An 18,059-nucleotide genomic window follows, 5' to 3' on the forward strand; every position below is an offset into this window, starting at 1 on the left:
CTTCGATGTATAGTTTGTTGTACCCGGAGGTAGTGCCCAGCCCCTGGATTCAATGTTACGTTAGTCACCATGCTTGTTCTTATAAAACCCTTTGTGAAGGGTATTGCAGGGAAATTGGTAATAAAGACACTTGATATCTCCCTAACCCCTGCTCCGGGATTAGGGATGGAAATGGACTCATGGCTACTCTCATCTTTGTCAAAAAAAGAAAAATTCGGGTGTCGAAAATTCTCATACTTATCTCATCACATTTATATATATATATATTTTCAATTTTTTACTTTTAAAATTTTAAGTTATATTAAAAATAAATAAATTAATAAATATTATAAACATTTATAATTTATTTTTTTAAAAGGTAATATTTTATATATGTTAAAAAATGTTATGAGTTTTTCTTTTTTAAAAAAAAAAACTCAATTAAAATGTTTTTTTATCTAATATAGTCAATTAAACTCAAACACATCTCAAACCCCATTCCTAATTTTTAAAAAATTCTTAAATTTGTCTTGAATATTATATTTGTTGAAGTTGAATTTGAGTGATCATATTGACATAACCTGATCCAATAAATAAGAAATGGGAGAAAATCATATATAACTTGAATTTGTTGGGAATTGTCCCAAATTCCTAATTAGTAAATATTCCTTTTTGTAAAGAATATTGTATAGAATATTTTTAGGTTGATATATTATTGTAATATTAGACTTCCTTATAGAATAAGGAAGGTTGTTGGAAATATCTCTATAAATATTCTAGGTCATGAGGGGAAAAAGTTATGAGATGGAGATGGGCCTATAGAGACTATACGAGGTGGATAGAGATGTGAGGAAGAACGGGAGGTACCTGGTGGAGCGAGAGGGCTCGTAGTAAGGTATGGATACAAGGAGTGGGGAAACATGAGATGTTTCGGGAACCCAATAGTTGTATCTGGTTTTATCCTCTGTAATATTCTCTATTGTATAGTGAAATTATTCTCTCTCATCCGTGGACGTAGGCATGGTTGGCCGAACCACGTTAAAACCTCGTGTACCGTATGTGTGATTGTGTTTATCTTTGTGTTCTTGAACTAACATTGTTGGCATCAAAGCTTTCGCTGGCACTACAATTGCTTGTTAGGAAGTGTCCCAAATTCCTAATTAGTATAGATTCTTTTTTGTGTAAAGAATATTATATAGAATATTTATAGATTGATATATTATTGTAATATTAGACTTCCTTATAGAATAAGGAAGGTTGTTGGAAATATCTCTATAAATATTCTAGGTCATGAGGGGAAAAAGTTATGAGATGGAGATGGGTCTATAGAGACTATACGAGGTGGATAGAGATGTGAGGAAGAACGGGAGGTACCTAGTGGAGCGAGAGGGCTCGTAGTAAGGTATGGATACAAGGAGTGGGGAAACATGGGATGTTTCGGGAACCCAATAGTTGTATCTGGTTCTATCCTCTGTAATATTTTCTATTGTATAGTGGAATTATTCTCTCTCATCCGTGGACGTAGGCATGGTTAGCCGAACCACGTTAAAACCTCGTATGTGTGATTGTGTTTATCTTTGTGTTCTTGAACTAACATTGTTGGCATCAAACCTGTCGCTGGCACTACATCCTAGCTTCAGTATGACAAATCATCATCATGCATTGACATCCAACTTATTTGAAGCAAAAACCATCTGAATGAATTTAATACAATCACAAATCAATTGTCGTCTGTAGAAATTGATTTTGATGATGAGATTCGTGCTCTGATCGTCTTGGCTTCTTTGCCAAATAGTTGGGAGGCAATGAGGATGGCAGTAAGCAATTCTACGGGAAAGGAAAAACTCAAGTACAATGATATACGAGATTTAATTCTGGCTGAGGAGATTCGCCGAAGAGATGCAGGTGAAACCTCAGGATCTGGTTCTGCCCTAAACCTTGAGACAAGAGGTAGAGGTAATAACAGAAATTCAAATCAGGGTAGATCAAATTCCAGAAATTCTAATCGGAACAGAAGCAAATCTAGATCAGGCCAACAAGTACAATGCTGGAATTGTGGGAAAACAGGTCACTTTAAAAGGCAATGCAAAAGCCCTAAGAAGAAGAATGAAGATGATTCTGCTAATGCTGTAACAGAAGAGGTACAGGATGCATTACTTCTTGCAGTAGACAGTCCACTTGATGATTGGGTTTTGGATTCAGGAGCTTCGTTTCATACCACTCCACACCGAGAAATCATACAAAATTATGTTGCAGGTGATTTTGGTAAGGTGTATTTGGCTGATGGTTCAGCCTTGGATGTTGTGGGTCTGAGAGATGTCCGGATATCGTTGCCCAATGGGTCTGTTTGGTTACTGGAGAAGGTTCGACATATTCCTGACCTGAGGAGGAATCTGATTTCTGTTGGACAACTTGATGATGAAGGACATGCAATACTATTTGTTGGTGGTACTTGGAAGGTTACAAAGGGAGTTAGGGTATTGGCTCGTGGAAAGAAGACTGGCACTCTATATATGACCTCATGTCCAAGAGACACAATTGCAGTTGCTGATGCAAGTACTGATACAAGCCTATGGCACCGTAGACTTGGTCACATGAGTGAGAAAGGGATGAAGATGTTGTTGTCAAAAGGAAAACTACCAGAATTGAAGTCCATTGATTTTGACATGTGTGAAAGTTGCATCTTAGGAAAGCAAAAAAAGGTGAGCTTCTTGAAAACTGGCAGGACACCGAAGGCTGAAAAATTGGAACTAGTACACACTGATTTGTGGGGGCCTTCTCCAGTTGCATCCCTAGGAGATTCAAGGTACTACATCACCTTTATTGATGACTCAAGTAGAAAGGTATGGGTTTATTTTCTGAAAAATAAATCTGATGTATTTGTAACTTTTAAAAAGTGGAAGGCCATGGTTGAGACAGAAACAGGTTTGAAAGTAAAATGTTTGAGGTCAGATAATGGAGGAGAGTACATAGATGGAGGATTCAGTGAGTATTGTGCTGCACAGGGAATTAGGATGGAGAAGACCATTCCTGGGACACCACAACAGAATGGTGTGGCTGAGCGCATGAATAGAACTCTCAATGAGTGTGCTAGAAGTATGAGGTTGCATGCTGGACTACCAAAAACTTTTTGGGCTGATGCTGTTAGCACTGCAGCTTACCTGATAAACCGAGGACCATCAGTTCCCATGGAGTTCAGACTTCCTGAGAAGGTTTGGAACGGTAAAGAGGTGAAGTTTTCACATTTAAAAGTTTTTGGTTGTGTTTCTTATGTTCATATTGATTCTGATGCTCGTAGTAAACTTGATGCAAAGTCAAAAATATGTTTTTTCATTGGCTATGGTGATGAGAAATTTGGCTATAGGTTTTGGGATGAACAAAACAGGAAAATCATCAGAAGTAGAAATGTGATATTTAATGAACAGGTTATGTACAAGGATAGGTCAACTGTAACGTCAGATGTTACAGAGATAGATCAAAAGAAATCTGAGTTTGTCAACTTAGATGAATTGACTGAAAGTACTGTCCAAAAGGGGGGTGAAAAAGATAAGGAGAATGTAAATTCACAGGTAGATTTGAGTACACCTGTAGCTGAAGTTCGCAGATCTTCCAGGAACATTAGACCTCCGCAACGTTATTCACCTGTTTTAAATTATCTCCTGTTGATTGATGGTGGTGAGCCAGAGTGTTATAATGAAGCCTTGCAAGATGAGAATTCAAGCAAGTGGGAGTTAGCCATGAAGGATGAGATGGATTCCCTGCTGGGAAATCAGACATGGGAATTGACTGAATTGCCAGTAGGAAAGAAGGCTTTGCACAACAAGTGGGTATACAGAATAAAGAATGAGCATGATGGTAGTAAACGTTACAAGGCCAGATTAGTTGTTAAAGGGTTCCAGCAGAAGGAGGGCATTGACTACACAGAAATATTTTCTCCAGTTGTGAAGATGTCAACAATTAGACTTGTACTTGGAATGGTGGCTGCAGAAAACTTACATCTTGAGCAGTTAGATGTGAAGACAGCATTCCTTCATGGTGACTTGGAGGAAGACCTTTACATGATTCAACCAGAAGGGTTCATTGTTCAGGGACAAGAGAATCTAGTCTGCAAACTGAGAAAGAGCTTGTATGGCCTTAAACAAGCTCCTAGACAGTGGTACAAGAAGTTTGACAATTTTATGCATAGAATTGGGTTCAAGAGATGTGAAGCTGATCATTGTTGCTATGTTAAGTCCTTTGACAATTCTTACATCATATTACTGTTGTATGTGGATGATATGCTTATTGCAGGGTCTGACATTGAGAAGATCAATAATCTGAAAAAGCAATTGTCCAAACAGTTTGCAATGAAGGATTTGGGAGCTGCAAAGCAAATCCTTGGTATGAGAATCATTAGAGACAAGGCTAATGGTACATTGAAGCTTTCACAGTCAGAGTATGTGAAGAAAGTTCTCAGCAGGTTCAACATGAATGAAGCTAAACCAGTGAGCACACCCTTGGGTAGTCATTTCAAACTAAGCAAAGAACAGTCACCGAAGACAGAAGAAGAAAGGGACCATATGAGCAAGGTGCCCTATGCCTCAGCTATTGGCAGCTTGATGTATGCTATGGTGTGTACAAGGCCAGACATTGCACATGCAGTGGGAGTTGTGAGCAGATTCATGAGTAGGCCTGGAAAGCAGCATTGGGAGGCAGTCAAGTGGATTTTAAGATATCTGAAGGGTTCATTAGATACATGTCTTTGCTTCACAGGTGCAAGTTTGAAATTGCAGGGTTATGTAGATGCTGATTTTGCTGGTGATATTGATAGTAGAAAGAGTACTACTGGGTTTGTTTTTACTCTAGGTGGTACAGCTATATCATGGACCTCAAATCTACAGAAGATTGTTACTTTGTCTACTACAGAAGCTGAGTATGTTGTAGCAACTGAAGCTGGAAAGGAGATGATTTGGCTACATGGTTTCTTAGATGAATTGGGTAAGAAGCAGGAGATGGGCATTCTACACAGTGACAGTCAAAGTGCAATTTTTCTTGCCAAAAATTCGGCTTTTCATTCAAAGTCTAAACATATACAAACAAAATACCACTTTATCCGTTATCTTGTTGAGGATAAACTGGTAATACTTGAGAAGATTTGTGGATCTAAGAACCCTGCAGACATGTTGACTAAGGGTGTCACTATTGAGAAGTTGAAGCTGTGCGCAGCTTCAATTGGTCTTCTAGCTTGAGGACAGGAGGATGAGTTGTAGGGATGAGGGATCGTTTCTTGGAGGATAGCGGTTTGATGTTGGTGATTGGACTAGTCTCCAAGTGGGAGATTTGTTGGGCTTTGTGGAGCCTAGTTTTGTTTGATCCAGTTTGACGACCCGACCCGAATAATATTGCATGGTCTTTTTAATGGGAGATTTATTGAGGCCTGTTGGGCCCGTTTAGCCCATTGTGGAACCATATTTTGTAATTAGGGTTTTTTAGTATGGTAGGGTTGTCGTGCTATAGGTCAACTGTAACGTCAGATGTTACAGAGATAGATCAAAAGAATCTGAGTTTGTCAACTTAGATGAATTGACTGAAAGTACTGTCCAAAAGGGGGGTGAAAAAGATAAGGAGAATGTAAATTCACAGGTAGATTTGAGTACACCTGTAGCTGAAGTTCGCAGATCTTCCAGGAACATTAGACCTCCGCAACGTTATTCACCTGTTTTAAATTATCTCCTGTTGATTGATGGTGGTGAGCCAGAGTGTTATAATGAAGCCTTGCAAGATGAGAATTCAAGCAAGTGGGAGTTAGCCATGAAGGATGAGATGGATTCCCTGCTGGGAAATCAGACATGGGAATTGACTGAATTGCCAGTAGGAAAGAAGGCTTTGCACAACAAGTGGGTATACAGAATAAAGAATGAGCATGATGGTAGTAAACGTTACAAGGCCAGATTAGTTGTTAAAGGGTTCCAGCAGAAGGAGGGCATTGACTACACAGAAATATTTTCTCCAGTTGTGAAGATGTCAACAATTAGACTTGTACTTGGAATGGTGGCTGCAGAAAACTTACATCTTGAGCAGTTAGATGTGAAGACAGCATTCCTTCATGGTGACTTGGAGGAAGACCTTTACATGATTCAACCAGAAGGGTTCATTGTTCAGGGACAAGAGAATCTAGTCTGCAAACTGAGAAAGAGCTTGTATGGCCTTAAACAAGCTCCTAGACAGTGGTACAAGAAGTTTGACAATTTTATGCATAGAATTGGGTTCAAGAGATGTGAAGCTGATCATTGTTGCTATGTTAAGTCCTTTGACAATTCTTACATCATATTACTGTTGTATGTGGATGATATGCTTATTGCAGGGTCTGACATTGAGAAGATCAATAATCTGAAAAAGCAATTGTCCAAACAGTTTGCAATGAAGGATTTGGGAGCTGCAAAGCAAATCCTTGGTATGAGAATCATTAGAGACAAGGCTAATGGTACATTGAAGCTTTCACAGTCAGAGTATGTGAAGAAAGTTCTCAGCAGGTTCAACATGAATGAAGCTAAACCAGTGAGCACACCCTTGGGTAGTCATTTCAAACTAAGCAAAGAACAGTCACCGAAGACAGAAGAAGAAAGGGACCATATGAGCAAGGTGCCCTATGCCTCAGCTATTGGCAGCTTGATGTATGCTATGGTGTGTACAAGGCCAGACATTGCACATGCAGTGGGAGTTGTGAGCAGATTCATGAGTAGGCCTGGAAAGCAGCATTGGGAGGCAGTCAAGTGGATTTTAAGATATCTGAAGGGTTCATTAGATACATGTCTTTGCTTCACAGGTGCAAGTTTGAAATTGCAGGGTTATGTAGATGCTGATTTTGCTGGTGATATTGATAGTAGAAAGAGTACTACTGGGTTTGTTTTTACTCTAGGTGGTACAGCTATATCATGGACCTCAAATCTACAGAAGATTGTTACTTTGTCTACTACAGAAGCTGAGTATGTTGTAGCAACTGAAGCTGGAAAGGAGATGATTTGGCTACATGGTTTCTTAGATGAATTGGGTAAGAAGCAGGAGATGGGCATTCTACACAGTGACAGTCAAAGTGCAATTTTTCTTGCCAAAAATTCGGCTTTTCATTCAAAGTCTAAACATATACAAACAAAATACCACTTTATCCGTTATCTTGTTGAGGATAAACTGGTAATACTTGAGAAGATTTGTGGATCTAAGAACCCTGCAGACATGTTGACTAAGGGTGTCACTATTGAGAAGTTGAAGCTGTGCGCAGCTTCAATTGGTCTTCTAGCTTGAGGACAGGAGGATGAGTTGTAGGGATGAGGGATCGTTTCTTGGAGGATAGCGGTTTGATGTTGGTGATTGGACTAGTCTCCAAGTGGGAGATTTGTTGGGCTTTGTGGAGCCTAGTTTTGTTTGATCCAGTTTGACGACCCGACCCGAATAATATTGCATGGCCTTTTTAATGGGAGATTTATTGAGGCCTGTTGGGCCCGTTTAGCCCATTGTGGAACCATATTTTGTAATTAGGGTTTTTTAGTATGGTAGGGTTGTCGTGCTATATATATATAGAGAATATTGTAGCCGCCAGGTTGTACTCTGTATTCTTCCCTGATAATAGTGATATCCCTGCAACTCCGTGGATGTAGGCAAATTGCCGAACCACGTAAATACTGTCTTGTGTGTGATTGTTTTTCTTTGGCGTGTGTTTTCTCTAATTTTTTGTTTCTCACGGGTTGGGAATTCGGTTTAATTCCCTACAACTGGTATCAGAGCTTGGGTTGAAGATTTCTGGAAGAGTAAAAGATCACAAAGCACACAAGATGAAAACAAAAGGAATTTTCACTGAAGGTGGAGTCAATTGCTCTTTCGTGGTGATATGATACAAAAAGGTTTGTGTCATGGAGAGATTGAAGATTAACTTCATGTAATTTGGTCCAAGGTGGAGATTGTTGGGAATTGTCCCAAATTCCTAATTAGTAAATATTCCTTTTTGTAAAGAATATTGTATAGAATATTTCTAGGTTGATATATTATTGTAATATTAGACTTCCTTATAGAATAAGGAAGGTTGTTGGAAATATCTCTATAAATATTCTAGGTCATGAGGGGAAAAAGTTATGAGATGGAGATGGGCCTATAGAGACTATACGAGGTGGATAGAGATGTGAGGAAGAACGGGAGGTACCTGGTGGAGCGAGAGGGCTCGTAGTAAGGTATGGATACAAGGAGTGGGGAAACATGAGATGTTTCGGGAACCCAATAGTTGTATCTGGTTTTATCCTCTGTAATATTCTCTATTGTATAGTGAAATTATTCTCTCTCATCCGTGGACGTAGGCATGGTTGGCCGAACCACGTTAAAACCTCGTGTACCGTATGTGTGATTGTGTTTATCTTTGTGTTCTTGAACTAACATTGTTGGCATCAAAGCTTTCGCTGGCACTACAGAATTTTTCCTATTTTCTTCATGAAAAAAAGGGTCAAAGCTTTTATGTCGTGAAAAAAATCATTTTTACATTTGTAGTTCTATTCACAACTTAAGACAAAAAAAAATTGGTTAATGAAACAACCGGTCAAGATTTTTAAGCATCTCATAAGATAATTCGAAAACATTATTTTCTATCAATATTTTATATCAAATGTGTCTTATTTAAGGTAAGACATGACAAATACCAAAAAATACTCATCTTGTTATCATCCCTAGTTAAGATTTCTAATTCTTTCACTAAGATTATATTTGGTTCTCAAAAAATTTGATGAAAAATGCAAAGGAAAGAAAATAGAAAGGAAAAGTAAAAGAAAAGAAAAAGTGAAGGAAAATAAAAAATAGAGTTAATTTTATTTGATACTTCAAACTCATTTTATTTATTTTAACTCATCAATAATAAAAATTGAATAATTTTAAAATGCATAAATTTCTAATTAATTTTAATTATAATTATTTTTTTCTAAAATATTTTATAGAACAACCAAATATGAGTAAATCATTTTCCTTAACATTTTTTTTTTCCTTTATACTTTCCAAACCAAACATAACCTAAGGTTTTTAGTCTATAAGAATATATGCATGGTTCACCTCAATTCCTCTAAGCTAAGAGCACCAATGTGTGAAAAGGACCCCATCTCCTTATAGTCATCGATTTTGGGAGGTGGAGGCTGATACATGCGTCACAAGCTATAATGTCTACCTGAACATCTTCAAAAGCCGATTTTTCTCTTGACTTTATAGACTAGCTACGATATCAATATCTCAATAATCTTAGGTTTGATAAGAATATGGTTTAGCATCAAGGCTGTGACACCCTTGAAAATCTTAGTATGATGTTTTTGACCATAACGAGGTTGAAGTAGATTTAACTATCAAGATCTCACCCCAACATATAAAAGCTAAAAAGGAAAAAGGTCATATTACAAAAGTGACAGACACCCAACTTGTTAGAACAGTGTAATTGCCTTACAGGGTATCATTAGGTTGGGGCTTCTTTCACACGTGTTCACAATCATGAATCCATGCACGTTGGTTCCTCGTTTTTAACGATTATTATGTAGATTACATTTTCCTAAATGCCTATAGATGGGATGCAAGCATATTTAAAACCAACACATACTATTAAGTATTAAGTTATTTATTTGTTATGCCTTTTTATTTAAATGATAAAATGAGTTATTTTAATAATTAAACCATTTTTAGAATTGTCTTTTTTTTTAACTTACTACTATTTTTTTATCTTAAATATTAAAGCAACTTATTTAATACTTAAATAAAAATAAATAAACAAACAAACTCTTGATATATTTGGGTTCATAAAATATATATACTTGCCTTCTCTCCCTCCCCTTCCATGGTGGGCTTTGCCTCTACATGTTTTAAGAATTTGTTTTACATACATGAATCCACATGTACTACTCATTTTTTATAATAAAAAAATTATATTTATTTTATACATGTATAATACTTTTTAATATGGATATTTATTATTTAAGGCTAAATAATATTTAATTTAAAAAAAAATTAATTTGAAAAAAGTTACCAAGCAATCTTAATATTTAAAATAAAAATCAAATAATAAGTTTGAAAAAAAATAATCTAATAATAATTTTATCTTAAGCCTAATATAAATTATTAATTTAAAAATATTAAGTTTTCGGAACAACCTTTCACCATGAATGAAAATAAGAAATCTAAATCATTCAATATGTATGGTGAGATCTAAACTTGTCAAATATGAGTACAAACAATTTAAATATGAACATATGAGATTAAGATATAAATAATAAACTTAAAAAATGTGTATGTAGTTTTACCTTATCGAGGATATTTTTCAATGGGTATCAAAAAAGTATATTTTGATAAAGTCACATCCTAATATAAATCCTACAAATAAAAACATTATTATTTATCTTACATTATTTTATAAAAATATGAGAAGATTATTTTCCAACAATTTTAATACTTTATGAAAAGGGGTTAGATATTATAATTAATAAAAACATTTTTATTTATAATAAATTAAAAATAGAGCAATTTTTTCAAAACACAATTTAGTTGTATTCATATAAGTTTTAAAGGTTGTTTTAAAAAATAATGAGAAAAATAAAAAGAATAATTAAAAATAAATAATTACGTAAAATTAAAAACATAGGAAAGAAGTCAGAATTGGTTTAAATCATTTTTAAAAAAAATATTTTTTCTATTTTGATTTTATAAAAATTTTATAAATTTAATTTATATAATATTAATTAAAATTTTATTAAAAATAAAAATAATTTTTTAATTATAAATAAATTTTTAAAAACAATTTTAATTTAAAAAAAGTCATATTTGAAGATCTTTGATATAATATGATATTGTGGAAAAAAAACACATGATATTAGGTTTGATTTTATTTATTTTTATTTTAAAAAATTTTCATGTGTTTTTAAAAACAGAGTTCAATCTACTTCTATTTATTATTTAAAAACACTTTTTTTTTTTCATTTTGTTTTTAAAATTTGTAAACAAAATACAATGGTCATATATAACGCAATTTTTTAAAATAATTTTTTATTTTTAAAAAATAAAAGATAATTTTTTAATAACACATCTAAAAGAAACTTTGGGTGTCGTCCCTTATTAAAAGAAACTTCTATTTATTATTTAAAAACACTTTATTTTATATATATATCACTTATCAAAATTTTAGTGATACTTTAGGGTTTTTTTGGTTGACTATTGTTAAAAATAGTTTTTTGGTTTTGCAAATTAAAAATATATCTAATAATTAGAAAATAAAAAACCATTTTATTTTATAATAAATGGAAAATATAACAATTTTTACAAAACACAATTTAGTTGTTTTCATATATTTTTAAAGGTTGTTTTAAAAATTAAAGAGAAAAATAAAAAGAATAATTAAAAATAATAGGAAATAAGTTTAAAACATTCAAAGTTTTCAAGCATATTTTTATCCTAAGAAGTATAAAAAAAAATCAATTTTGAAAACTTTCTCAGACAAATCCTTGGGTAAGAAGTCGAATTGGTTTAAATAATTTTTTAAAAATATTTTTTCTATTTTGATATTATAAAAAAATTATAAATTCAATTTATATAATATTAATTAAAATTTTATTTAAAATAAAGATAAATTTTTAATTATAAATACATTTATAAAAACATATTTAATTTTAAAAAAAAATCATATTTAAAGATTTTCTATATAATATGATGTTGTGAGAAAAAAAACACATGATATTAGGTTTGATTTTATTTATTTTTTACTTTAAAATTTTTTCATGTGTTTTTAAAAACATATTCAAACAACTTCTATTTATTATTTAAAAACGGTTTTTTATTTCATTTTGTTTTTAAAATTTGTAAACAAAGAACAATGGTCACATATAACGCATTTTTTAAAATAATTTTTTATTTTTAAAAAATAAAAAATAATTTTTTAATTACACGTCTAAAAGAAACTTTGGGTGTCGTGCTTATTAAAAGAAACTTCTCCACTTAGTTAAAACTTAAAAAGTGGAAAGAAATTTGTTTTGTAGTCGCCTCTCTAGTCAAGATTTGACATCAATTGCCGGGACCATCCAAAGAAAATTCTCCATTCCGAAGACTATTTCATACTCACTTGCATTGATATTTTCAGAGTCGTTCTCCGATGAACGATCATTGTAATTGCGACATTTAGCTTGGTCTAGAATATAATATAAGAAAGGTATCCACAATAGAACAAGCACTCCTCGGTATGTTAGAATCGATCTTCTCAAATCTAACGCCCAATTATTGTGAGTCCATCGATAAACCATACCTACAAGTAATGATAGAGGAAGAAGAGGAATTCAATATTGAATGATGAAAATGGAAGATGAAGAGTACCCCACGAGCAGCAACTGGAGTACGGGGCAATTTCCACGAAAATACCTTCAATCAAGCTTTAATCTCAATAGAAAGCTGTACGTTTAATTAAATTAAATTAGAATTCCGTTTCAAATCATAGTAAAGCCAAAAGTACCAAACTATATTTTGATGCATCAAAAATAAATAAATAAATAAATAAAAGTTTCAGGAGTGGGAAGGTGGCTGGTTGACCATCGGGAAAATGGAGGGTCCCTGCAGAATCATGGCCTGAAAGGGACTGAACCAAAACGAAAAAAAAATAGCACCCGCGCATATGGCATAATCAAATAAACAATATTGCCTGTGTTGCTGATACAGAAACTTTTATGTGAGTTTTTCTGGCTACTACACACTGAAGAACTGCTATGTATGCCATCAACTGCTGGTGGAGAGGCAATGAGGTCTTACTGCGATGGAAAAGTAATGAATTCGTGCTGCGATGGATAAGGAATGAAAGATTGCTGCGAAATGCGTATGCGCTATTCCTGGGTCAAGTCGTTTCTTTTCTAGTTGCGTTTAGCAGCTTCTTTACTTCTTCTGTAATCGATCTTGGTAGCTTTCTGTTCTTCGTCTTTTCAGTTTTCTGTTTTTGGGATTGTTGAATCATTTTTGCTAAGTTCATTTCTATGGTTGTGGCCTTGTGGGGGGTCTTTCTTTTGGGTGTGTGCAGGTGTGAATGTGCCTCTCACCCAGAGTTTCTTCGCTTATCTGTGCTTAGTTCTGGTTTTTGGGACTATCAGGCTGGGTAGGCGTCAGAACATACGGGTAAAATCATCTTCATTCATCAATCGAACAGACGAAATAGTCAATATTTAGTTTTATTTTCTTGGGTTTTGATTTATATATCTGCTCTGCATTTGCTCGTTTGTGTGGTGCTAGCAAGAATCGTTTGGGTTCCATTCAGTTACTGAGAAAATGTTCGAAAAGAGCAGGATCTAAAAAGTCTAATATTAAATTTTGAAAAGCAAGTATCCCACTATGTTGTGATGATTTTTTTATTTTAATGAAACAAGAGCAACAAAACAAATTATATTTCTTCTTTCTACTTGCTTCCTTCTCTTCTCTTGGAAACCAAAGGGGAGGGTTGGTGAAAGTGGGTGTTTAAAGATATTCAATATATTATGTGACTTCTCAGGTTTCTTGGATTTGGTATCTCTTCTTGGGCTTTGTTGATGTTCAAGGGAATTATCTTGGTAAGTCTCTTTCATGTGCTCTTGGCCTTTGTAATGGATCATAGATTCATAAAGCTGAATAACTTTATTTTTCCAGAAATGTATATGGTTGTTGCATATAACACCCATATGAGATTGGGGATTTTTTTATTCTGTATGTGGTAGAAAGGTGGAAAATGTTGTGGGACAGAAAAAGGTTATAGTGATGGGTTAAGTAATTAGAATGGGGTGATGAGTGGACGGAACATTAAGATGCACGTTAGGCAAAAATGGTTTATATATTGTTGTGCTCTTTGCTTAGCTATACCGGCTTAGAGATGCCCATGTCCTTCATGGGGAAACTACCAGCACAACTTGGAGAATTTTGTCATAATGCATGAGGGGAATGTGGGGTTCCAAACATTTTATCAAGGACTCAAAAATTAGGAGGTAGTTCATAAATGGACTAATGAAATCACTGATGTTCCTTTTACTGTTTTATGCAGTCAAAAAAGCATACCAGTATTCGTCAGCTACTAGTGTGACGTTATTGGACTGTTGGACGATACCATGGGCCATGATTTTCACATGGATCGTTCTAGGCACCCGATATTCCATAAGGCAGTTCTTTGGTGCAGCCCTGTGTGTTGCAGGCCTTGCTTCAGTGTTTCTCTCAGATGCTGGGGCGGGTGGTGGAGGTGACATATTCTTTTCCCCAATATTTTTTTTTTTCATTTATAATTTCTGGGTACTAATGCGTCTGAAAGTATGACATCCGGCCTGTAGATGTTACCATTAAGAATTTTGTTAGGCGGTTCTAGGTACCATCAATGGAAGTATCTTTTAGGTAGGGAAGCCCATTGCTAGCTTCTTCCTATTCAGAATAATTTTTATGGGCAACATTAGAAATAACTACCTAAACCCCTTGTGCAGTCTTTACTTTATTACTGAAAATTTTACATTTTGATTTATTACTATAGTATCAACTATCACACAAACTTGTATTTGTCTCTTAGGTGGTTCGAAACCTATTCTTGGTGATACACTCGTCGTTGCAGGGACACTTTTCTTGGCCATGAGCAATGTTGGCGAGGTTGGTAAATCTCAATGAACTGCTCATCCTCTCTCTATCATTCACCTAAAGCTGAAAATTGGATGCATTTTGAGTATTTTGAACTTCTTAGAAATGAAACAGAGTTCATATTCTACATTTATCCCTTCTTGTACAATTATTGGCCTCTTACGAGTTTCCTATCTTCTTTTTCCTACCTAAATGCAGGAATTTTGTGTCAAGAAGAAAGATAGTGTTGAAGTAGTTGCAATGATTGGTGCTTTTGGACTGCTAGTGAGTGCATGTGAGATGTATCCTTTTCATTGGGCAATATATATTCTACAGTCCAGGGCTTGCTTTTGCTTTCTAAAACTCGATTATTCAGATTCATTTCTGTTGTAATTTTAGCTTCAAATGCTGTAGCTTGGAAAATAACTTATGGTACCATCAAGCTATTTGAGGAATTGTATTTATGCTTTCATTCCATAACCTTCGATTCTCATAGCTACATAATGGAGTTTGAGACTCTGAAGTCTATCAAATGGTCTCCAGATATTGTAAGTGATTTATTTCTGCATTTTTTTTATTTTTTATTTTTTGGTGGTTTTATACACTGTTCTTTCAAGGTCCTCTGTATTCTTGGATCAAGCCTCTCCTATAGTACAAGTGGTTTAACATAGGTGGCATGGGGGCAGAATCAAGAGCTTCAGTACATTTGAATATGCTTCCCTCATTCTCTTTTTAAATTCTATCTAGTCAACAGACTAGATGTGGTAGTTACAATTTAAACTAAATCACCTTCTCTTGTTTTCAGATACTAGGCCTTGCTGGTCATGTTCTATCAACCTTTCTGTTCTATACTCTTGTTCCTTTTCTTCTCAAGGTCAGTTTCCTTCTCTTGGACTGTCAAAGGTGGAGTTGCTTTTCTTTAGACAATTGTTCTTATCTTTCAATCAGTTCCTTGCTAGCATGAAAGTCTCTGTACCAAGGAAGTCTGGTCTCCATTTCTGTTGATTGTAGTGTTAAGAGATTAAAAGAATAACATAATATTTTAGTCGAGTTGGACTAGAAAGCTTCAATTTGCTATTTAATCCCTGATTATCTGGAGGTTGAAGATTTTGTTTTCCTCCTTCAAAGAGAAAGGGTGCATTTGGATGGACCTCTATTTGAGAGAGACTGTCTTCACCAAACAATGCATTGATTTGAAATGGCTCCCTTGTAGTGAAGCCTTTTGTCAGAAGGATCCAATGTTATTGCTTTCTAATAAGAGTATTTTGGATACAGCTCAGTGGAGCCACAATGCTCAGTCTTTCTCTTCTTACATCCGATTTGTGGGCAGTGGTTATTCGCGTCTATTTCTACCACCAGAAGGTACAATTTCAAATTTCTATCCCTTCAATACAGGACAAGTTATCAGCCAGAGTCCAACCATTTTGCATTTGATTCTACTGTAAATGAATTTTGAACAGTAAGCTAATGTCTTCCATTTCTTAAAATTGGCTTCATCGATACAAATCTGACCAGGAATTACACTTCAATTGCAGGTTGACTGGTTATACTATCTTTCTTTTGCAACCATTACTATTGGACTCATCATCTATTCAAAAGAGTATGTTCTATACCTTGTTTTGGACTCGTTCTATTTTTATTCCATAAAAGTATTAGACTCTCACTTTAAGTCAATCCTGGAAAAACAATTACTACCTTCAATCTGATTACACATCAACCATGTTTGTCGACATAGACAAAAGTCACAAAATAGATAACCTGGAATTGCTGCAATTGATAATTGAAGTCAAGGAGTCAACATGAGTTATGATTTAAAAAGGGTAGATCAATTCTTATCATGCACAGAGCCAGTGAGTCAACGTATCATTCATCAAGGTTAGAGACTTATCTCCAGTACTTGACTTGATGTCAATCCTCTATCAATTTGTTGTGCCAGCAGCAGAAGCTTCTCAATGCAATGGGCTGGTAAAATGACATAAAAGGAAAGCGACACACGAGTATAAAAGATGTGGTTTGACAAATCATATCTACATTACAGAGGAAAGAGAAAACAGAAACAACTCTTAAGCTCGAAAACAACTCATGTTTCTCTACTCCTAATATCTACACCCTCAATCCCGAGCCCTACTTGGATGCCTCTCACTTTTCTTCACATTTTTACCTATCTTCTTTACAAACTAATCTCAGTCTTATAACTTTTTTCCTCATAGCCTAGAAACTTATTTTCACAAGGAAATGCCAATGTATGAAATATTCTATACACTAATTTTTATTTTTATTTTCACCAAAAGGAGTACTAAATAAGAATTTAAGACACCTTTCCAAAAACATTGTTACCGAATTCCTTGCAAGCAAGTCGATGGCAAGGAGGTGTTGTCCTTGAACCTTTTACTAGAACAGGATATGGTGAGGAAAGCTGTCCTTATTGGTCATGCATTTCAAACTCAAGTAGTAACCTTCCAAGGTTCTTCTAGACTAGGAAATGATCCTAGACAAGTATTCATTCTGCACTGACCAAAACAGCTTTATGTTTTCTACTGATGACTAGCTTGATTCACATCATACTTGGGTCTCATGTAGTTTTCAAGCTTATAATCCTCAATGATGCCAGCTTATGATCAGTTTGAATTTTGAATCGTTGAAACATCTATGGAATATGACTAAGATTGCATTATATCTCATCTGATGCTTATGTTTTGTCGTGTAACAGTGAGGGGAGTTCCAATATATCGGTTTTTGAGGATCAAAACCTCAATGCACAATACCAAGAGCTCAATGAAGGGAGTGCAGGATGTAAGAATGAAACTTCTTCATGAGGGTCACTGTTGAGAGGCAATCACGGAAATTCAAACCTTCAGTAGGCTGTATATTACTTGAATTTAAAGCTCTTGGAATAGAAGCCAGATATGATATACTATCTTGATAGGGATGAAGTTGTAGCCGCAAAATAAAATGTATGTTCTACCTGTTGCTGCTAGAAGCTCTTTCCTTGAAAGATTTAACTTTTCATCCCGAGGATGCGGCTCACTTTCTTCTGAGATGGCTGATCATCTACTGTTTGGTTGATGTTTTTAGTTGTTCCTACTGCCCAATATATCATAATGTGAAGCATCTCAGTACATTTATGCTCCTATCAACATTTATAGTAATTTCTCATTATTCCCAAATCCACGATGATTATTCTTTACTCAACTCTTGCCTAGGGCCCAATATGAAAGTTGAACATACATATAAATGACCTGGGCTGGGCCAATGTAGATGGACTGGTACGCCATGGCCAGTTGAATGAGCTCTTGGGTTTGCACAAACGGATCTTGCTATGCATCCTTGCCCCAGAATGGGCTGGGCTCTGGGCCTTTTCCGAGACCACTTGGCTGTCATATTGCGTTACTTTTTTTTTTTTTTTTTGAATAATTTTAATTTGCATGCAATGCACCATGCCTTGACTTTGGACTCTTAACGGTGGTCGGCACGTGACTTCCTCCCGGTGGTTAAAGAAA

The 18,059-nt window shown here is 34.9% G+C and overlaps 1 protein-coding gene across 1 annotated transcript; it reads left to right on the forward strand.

Moving 5' to 3' along the window:
* The first annotated feature begins 12,523 nt into the window (after positions 1-12,523).
* Positions 12,524-17,728, forward strand: LOC104880146 (uncharacterized). The gene is made up of 11 exons (XM_010655764.3): positions 12,524-12,900; positions 13,019-13,113; positions 13,484-13,541; positions 14,006-14,197; positions 14,516-14,592; positions 14,779-14,861; positions 15,056-15,107; positions 15,365-15,433; positions 15,835-15,921; positions 16,095-16,159; positions 17,270-17,728. The coding sequence occupies exons 1-11, from the start codon at positions 12,714-12,716 to the stop codon at positions 17,373-17,375; spliced, it is 1,071 nt and encodes a 356-aa protein (XP_010654066.1). The 5' UTR covers positions 12,524-12,713; the 3' UTR covers positions 17,376-17,728.
* Positions 17,729-18,059: the final 331 nt, after the last annotated feature.

This window comes from Vitis vinifera, chromosome 8, assembly GCF_030704535.1.
Source record: "Vitis vinifera cultivar Pinot Noir 40024 chromosome 8, ASM3070453v1".
NCBI classification, from domain to species: Eukaryota; Viridiplantae; Streptophyta; class Magnoliopsida; order Vitales; family Vitaceae; genus Vitis; species Vitis vinifera.

Coding starts and splice junctions, on each gene's coding strand:
- LOC104880146 (XM_010655764.3), top strand. CDS start 12,714: ATGTATGCCATCAACTGCTGGTGGAGAGGCAATGAGGTCTTACTGCGA. Junction 15,108..15,364: donor TCAAATGGTCTCCAGATATT/GTAAGTGATTTA, acceptor TCTTGTTTTCAG/ATACTAGGCCTTGCTGGTCA. Junction 15,434..15,834: donor TTGTTCCTTTTCTTCTCAAG/GTCAGTTTCCTT, acceptor TTTTGGATACAG/CTCAGTGGAGCCACAATGCT.